This window comes from Oryza sativa, chromosome 4 (assembly GCF_034140825.1).
Source record: "Oryza sativa Japonica Group chromosome 4, ASM3414082v1".
NCBI classification, from domain to species: Eukaryota; Viridiplantae; Streptophyta; class Magnoliopsida; order Poales; family Poaceae; genus Oryza; species Oryza sativa.
The window spans coordinates 7,030,801-7,038,472 of record NC_089038.1 but is presented as its reverse complement, the minus strand read 5'-3'; the positions used below and the strand labels follow the sequence as shown (position 1 = coordinate 7,038,472).

Sequence of the window (7,672 nt, the reverse complement as noted above, 5' to 3'; positions counted from 1 at the left end):
TTGTTGCAATAGAGTATTTCAGTTCACTGCAACATTAGATATATACATAGTGAAACATTGTGAGTGCACTGGATGAAACATTATCGGTGGAACAAAAATAAACTAAATTTCCTTAATAGAATATTTCCAAAATATGTGGGTAATTTGTTGCAATGGAGTATATGATGGAGATAAGTGGCAGGTGAGGGCAGAGATGTGGTGGGCCCAGGGGCAGGCAGCGCGCGTCGGGGGAGGGGGTGGGGAGGGAGCGCCCGATATTTCTCCCTCCTCCGAGGGACCGATCCAGGGTATTCCCATTAAATACACCTAAAATATCTTATATTATGGGTCGGAGAGAATATCTAACTAAAGATGTGGTAAACTGGTAATTAGTGAGCTAGAGAGCGAAGGGCGAATGAGCTGTTAACTGCCTAGCTAATCCTCAACCCGCTCACTCGCTCAGGCAGCCCAACGCCGATGGTCAGACTCGTCAAGTCGGCGGCAGGCGGCAGGCACGGCGTCTCGGAGAGGGAGAGGGAGAGCGAGAGCGAGAGACCAACCCTAGCCGAGCGGCCGTAGCCTGTAGCATGCATGGCATCGCCGGCGGCGCGCGCCGATCCGCCGGAACGGAGCCGCCGGCCGCGGCGACGGCAAGGGGAGGGAGGCCACGGGCGAGGGGCTTCAACTCGCAGCGGCAGCAAGCCGGCAACTGCCAACTGGTCTGCAAAGAGTACTGGTTCAGTGGTGATTCCTGATTCCCTCCTGTTAATTTACTCAGTGAATTGGATGCCAACAGTGGAGTCGTTAGGTCGAGAATGCATACGATTTGTTTGATGAATTGCTTGTAGAGCCCAATAGTTTGACACTTCGATTCGTTACTGTTTTCAGTTCAGTTCAGTAAACTGTGATTCAGTTCAAGTTCGTTATATGATAGAAATATCCCAGGACTAGTGAGTCCAAATACAGCTACTTATTGTTCATCATGTAGAATTGAAGTGACCTAGGGAACTTCCGAACTTATAAAATCGGACCAAAATATTACTCTTTACACTGTATTTGACATAATCTATGCAAAAGCATGCCTGAAATTTATCGCATACTAAGCTGTTTTAGTACAAACATTTGTTACTCAGACCTGATACTGATAGTCATTATGCAATTGGCAAAAGATTCAGAGACACATGTCACACATTTTTTCTGCTTCATTTTTTTTTAGAGGAGTTCAATGTATGCAAACATTTCTTCTGCCCTGAAGTGTAGGGTAGAAAAACATTTTCTCGGCAATCTATAGCTAGTTAACACCTGTCAAGCCTGTCTACTTCAGCAAGAATGTCGACGACAGCAAATCCTCCCCGTGGTGCTACTAATGGCCAGAATTGACTAGCTTGATGCCTTGGTCTATTTGGTCTCACTAGCTGTTACCTGTTGTTTTTGTCTGGACAAGAATTTCTACGGATTTACTGCTATCGTGACACGAATTCCCTATTGCTGCTTTCTGCGTGGCAAATTCCAGTAAGTGCTTGATTAGTCAAGTATATGTAGAATTCCATGGTGACGAAGACCTTTCCATGACAAGTGTTAGGATAGCTCTATAACTACACAAGTTTGGCAGCTCACCAGCTGTTATCAGGGGTAGGAAGCAAGAGCCTGAAGCAAAGAACAATGGTTGCTCTGCTACTCTTTCCCATGCTGTTGCAGCTACTGTCCCCAACTTGTGCACAAACTCAGAAGAACATCACATTGGGCTCCACTTTGGCACCCCAGAGTCCTGCCTCTTCATGGCTATCACCCTCTGGCGACTTCGCATTTGGCTTCCGACCTGTAGAGGGCAACACCTCCTTCTACCTCATCGCCGTCTGGTTCAACAAGATTAGCGATAAGACAGTTGTCTGGTATGCCAAAAATACTGACCAAGATCCATCGATAGTAGAAGTGCCATCTGATTCTTTTCTCCAACTCACTAATGATGGTGCACTCTCACTGAAAGACCGGTCTGGTCAGGAGGGCTGGAATCCCCAGGTTACCAGTGTGGCATATGCTAGCATGCGCGACACCGGCAATTTTGTGCTCCTTGGTGCAGACGGCACGACAAAGTGGCAGACCTTTGACATGCCGTCAGACACCATCTTGCCTACTCAGGTGATACCTTGCAACAAGACTCGCAACAAGTCACTCCGTGCCCGACTCGACATCAATGACTACTCCAGTGGTCGGTTTCTCCTTGATGTGCAAACTGATGGAAACCTTGCCCTGTATCTTGTTGCTGTTCCCTCTGGATCCAAATACCAGCAATATTGGTCCACTGACACGACTGGAAATGGCTCAGAGTTGGTATTCAGTGAGACTGGGAAGGTATACTTTGCACTGACAGATGGTACACAGATCAACATCTCATCAGGTGCAGGAATTGGATCAATGGCAGACTACTTCCATCGCGCCACACTGGACCCTGACGGTGTTTTCCGGCAATATGTGTACCCGAAGAAAGCGAATGCAGGCATCCTAGGTGGTGAGACATGGACAGCAGTGAGCATGCAGCCCCAGAATATCTGCCATGCCATAGTTTCAGATGTTGGCAGTGGCGTCTGTGGGTTCAACAGTTACTGCACCTTTGATGGCACCAGGAATCAGATTGCAAGCTGCCAATGCCCACCATGGTACAAGTTCTTCGATGAGCAGAAGAAGTACAAAGGGTGTAAGCAAGACTTTCAACCGCATAGCTGCGACTTGGATGAGGCAACGGCACTTGCTCAGTTTGAGCTGAGACCAATTTATGGTGTGGATTGGCCACTGTCTGACTATGAGAAATATGAGCCCATAGGACAAGATGATTGTGGAAGGCTGTGTGTGATCGACTGCTTCTGCGCCATGGCGGTGTACAATCAGAGCACCAGCACTTGCTGGAAGAAGAAGCTCCCTTTGTCAAATGGGAATATGGCTGACTATGTCCAGAGGACCGTTCTTCTCAAGGTGCCAAGTAGCAATAGTTCGCAATCCATGATCAGTACAAGCTCCAACAAATGGAAGAGGAACAGGAAGCACTGGGTCCTAGGGAGTTCTTTGATTCTTGGAACCTCCATATTGGTGAACTTTGCACTCATCTCCATTTTCCTTTTTGGTACTTACTGTAGAATAGCCACAAAAAAGAATATCCCATTGTCACAAGCATCAAGTAAATCCCAACTACCCTTGAAGACCTTCACTTACAAAGAGCTGGAGAAGGCAACGGCTGGCTTCCATGAGATTCTAGGTGCCGGTGCCTCTGGTGTTGTGTACAAGGGCCAGTTGGAGGATGAACTCAAGACCAACATTGCAGTGAAAAAGATTGACAAGCTCCAACCAGAAACCGAGAAGGAGTTCATGGTAGAAGTCGAGACCATTGGGCAGACATTCCACAAGAATTTGGTTAGATTGCTTGGTTTCTGTAATGAAGGAGCCGAAAGACTGCTAGTTTATGAGTTCATGACCAATGGCCCTCTCAACCGTCTTTTGTTCGACAATAGTCGCCCACATTGGAACACCCGAGTTCATATCGCGCTTGGGGTGGCAAGAGGTTTGCTCTACTTACATGACGAATGTAGCAAGCAAATCATCCATTGTGACATAAAGCCGCAGAATATCCTTCTTGATGACAACCTTGTGGCCAAGATTTCAGACTTTGGCCTAGCAAAGCTTCTTTTGACAAACCAAACAAGGACAAACACCGGTATTCGGGGTACTCGAGGTTATGTTGCACCTGAGTGGTTCAAGAACATTGGGATCTCTACCAAGGTTGATGTTTATAGCTTCGGAGTGATACTACTAGAGCTTGTTTGCTGTAGGAGGAATGTCGAGCTAGAGGTTGTCGATGAGGAACAGACGATAGTGACTTACTGGGCCAATGACTGCTACCGGTCTGGGAGGATTGATTTGCTGGTAGAGGGCGATGATGAGGCGATCTACAATATTAAGAAGGTGGAAAGATTTGTGACAGTGGCATTGTGGTGCCTTCAGGAGGACCCAAGCATGCGACCTAACATGCTAAAGGTGACACAAATGCTTGATGGTGCAGTTGCAATCCCCAGTCCTCCTGATCCCTGTTCCTTCATCAGCTCACTTCCATAGTATCTCTTGCATGGTCAAATAAGTTTTCATATGCGTCAAAACAATAAGCATTTGGTGAATAGCTTTAGCTATATTCAGAAGGCAAATAGTTATTAATTTGGCATTGTACTGTAGCAACTTTTAGATCTCCCATGTGTAGCTATAATTGAGTGGGATACACAACTGGTCCATCTCTTTGAGCTAGATATTTATCTATATCTGTTATGTAATAAAAAAAGGAATTATAGCTATACATTCAACTAATATTTCCTAGTAGAATTATAGCTTCTAAAATAATTCATCGAATAATACAATGAATATCTTTTAATCCATATTTTGGAAATGAGAAGAGAAAATAGAAGATGACAAACGTAGTAGGAGACTTCTTTTTTGTGTGTTTGGAATGTAATAAACGTGTTACTGAGACAGTAGTTATAGTGTATGAGGGTTGTTCTGGATCGATGGCAAAACATATCCTAACAATGTTTTGATAGATTGCAAAGTAAATATGATAAGTTCAGTTTGAACCGAGCGGTTGCCATCGGAAACCAGTTGAACAAAATTTTTCTAAACTTTTTTTTACTCTTTTTTCAACTTGACTTGTTTGTTCAAGCGCTTCTAAATGTGGATACGACTTTTTGAAGAACTACGAAGATTGCACTCTAATGACTCGGCAACAACCTGATGATGTGAAAGGAAAAGGACCAATGTTTGTTGAGACATACATACAACAACAGCTGAACGAAAAGCAAGTGGCAAACTCCACCAAAGGTGTAGCCAAGTTGAATGTTGATGCAGGTTTCAAATAGGACACAGGTGAAGCAGGCGCTGGGATAATAATCAGGGATTGTCGAGGCCTCGTGCTACTGGCTTCCTGTAAGAAACTACCACGGTGCAGCTCAGCAATGCAAGCTGAAGCCTTGGTGTGTCTGGAAGGTATCCGGCTTGCTACTGAATGGGTGAATATGCCACTTATCTTAGAATCAGATAATACAAGTGTTGTCGCTGAGTTAAACGCGACCAATGTCTCAAGAGCAGATTGGAGTGGCATAATTTCAGATGTTAAAGCGGCAATGTTATGTTTAGCTCAGGTGCAAGTGCACAGGATAAAGAGAGATTCTAATAAGATAGCTTATGCTTTAGCCCAACTGGTAATGGGATCAGGAACTAATACGGTCTGGAGATTGTGTTCCCCTGCAGAAATTCTTGATCTCTTGAACCAGGAATGTAACCCTCTGTTTTCTCATTAATGAAATCTCTCTTTACTTTCAAAAAAAATAAATGTGGATACGACTCAACAAGGCCAATAACCACAATAACCAAATACTCACTCTGTCCCATAATATAAGGGATATTAAAGGAATGTGACAAGTCTAGATTCGTACTATTATGATGTGTCATATTCCTCCAAAATCCCTTATATTATGAGATGGAGATAGTAGTTATCTTCGGCATTTTGGAACCCTTCCAGGCACATGTTACACTGTGCCAGGTGGCGAGTCCACCATGTAATTTGAGATCAGGATTCCAATGGACCTCAGGAATGTGCGTCTGATCGTAAGTTCACCGACATATTTTTTTTTTAACAAAAGGGGATAAATCCGACCTCTACATCCAACCGGACGTAAGCCAAGTTCACTAACAGATGTAATCAAGTTCTTAAACAACTGTCCAGAAGAAGCCAGGGTATTTTCCACAGATAACTAACACTATGCTTTACTTCCATTCTCTGCAACCTGAGAACCTGACTCTCCCAAGGCTGCTGGTACACATGCCAAACGAAACTTTGCCAAAAGAATTTTGCACTGCACAAAAACTTAAGATGTGCACTGCACTAAAATTGTGCAGTGCAAAATTGAGAAAAAAATATAAAGTAGAGGTATATGTACTTTGAGTCAACAAATGTGAATTTTTTAAAACTAATAATAAATTATATTAAAATATGAGTAGTTTACACAAATATGTTTCTTGAAACAATTTTCCCCAAAATATGAGGTTACTTAAAATAAAACACAACAATTGGGGTTTTATGTTACGGACGACCCAATATCTAGGAGTTTATGAAATTTATTTTATAAGAGCAAATCATGGTGTAGGTTGAAGAACAAGTATTTCAAGAGAATTTTTAACTCTAGATAGTTCTAAATCACGGTGTGCTTCTAGTTCTTAAGATAAACTACACATGTTTTTCTCCTGATTAATAACACTAATTAAACAATCCCACTTGGCATTGTTTTCCCCTAAAAAGCCACATCTCATTTTGAATTATAGAATTTGGTTTTAGAATTATTTTTTTTTTGGAAGGGGGGGGGGTTATTTGCCACTTTTATTTTTCATGGTTGCAAAGATGACGACTAAATAACTTGACTAAAATTAATCTTAAAATCACATTTCAAAATGTTTGCTTTTAGAAAAAAGTGATGCCATCCATTTGTGATTACGATATCCTCATTTAGTTAAATTGTTGTGAGATTTATAGGTATTTGGGTAGGATCTTTTTTCCAAATCAAGCTGCAGTTGAATATGAAGTCATCCTAGCTCAATATAATGCTGAACGCAATACATGCCCAGATAAATTCTCGAACCAAATCATTTGGCCCAATTTCTTCACTATTACTCAAAAGCCATCTAACTTTACACCTATTGCAACTGGAATCCTCCACAGTCCCTTGAGCTGTCATCATCAATTCCTCAACCCCGCATTCATCAGAGTGTGCATAGCAGGCGGCCCTATCCACCGGGAATAGCAGATGAGGCACACAAGAATAGAAGAATCTAGCTTGCATCTATCGCAATCACCTCAATTATTGAAACATGAAGCCAACATTGCCATAAAACGAGAGAGACGCTCTTGCTGTGTCATTTTCATACAAGAAATAGTTGCCGATCAGCGTGTGCATATTGGCACATGGTGTTAACCATACAACAACATGAACATCCACTGAGCACACGAAAACAGAGATGGGTTTTTTTTTCTACTCTCGATTTTGATATATATTTCGTTTTGCCATTTGAATTTTGTTTTGTCACTGGCCGAGCTAGTACAAATGAGTGGCTCAAACATAATTGATTCTTTTCTTGAGCAGTAAAAATGTTCAAAACTAGAAGCGTATACACATTTTATTTTAAAAGATGGCAAATACTCCAGTAACTTCCTTATTTCTTATCGACTCATAGGGCCACTTGTCAGTTAAGGCACACCAAGGGGATTCAGGAGTAGCGGGATCCTCTAGAGCTACGGGAGGGTGCTACATTCAGCATCAATCCTTGGCCATTCATTTTATAATGGTTACTGCTAAATATTCCTGGAAAGACAAAAGACGGGTTGAACGCTCTCGATCAAATACATGTGATTTTACAATGGTTAAACATTTATATATATATATATATATATATATATATATATATATATATATATATATATATATATATATATATATATATATATATATATATATATATATATATATATATTATGTAATACAATGCGGTCTGACGTTTCTATATATACTTGCAATGCTAATCACTTATAAATTTGTTCCAATTTATAACTCGGTTTTGCAGGTTTTTGATGCTTGACTCTTGAATATGCATGTCGCTGAATGGATGT

At 41.9% G+C, this 7,672-nt stretch overlaps 1 protein-coding gene and 1 pseudogene across 1 annotated transcript; both read left to right on the top strand.

Annotated features, from left to right (window-relative positions):
• The first annotated feature begins 364 nt into the window (after window positions 1–364).
• LOC4335148 (G-type lectin S-receptor-like serine/threonine-protein kinase LECRK1) lies at window positions 365–4,444 on the top strand. The gene has a single exon (NM_001419105.1). The coding sequence runs from the start codon at window positions 1,642–1,644 to the stop codon at window positions 4,081–4,083; it is 2,442 nt and encodes an 813-aa protein (NP_001406034.1). The 5' UTR covers window positions 365–1,641; the 3' UTR covers window positions 4,084–4,444.
• On the top strand, window positions 433–5,339 carry LOC107280504 (uncharacterized; annotated as a pseudogene).
• Window positions 5,340–7,672: the final 2,333 nt, after the last annotated feature.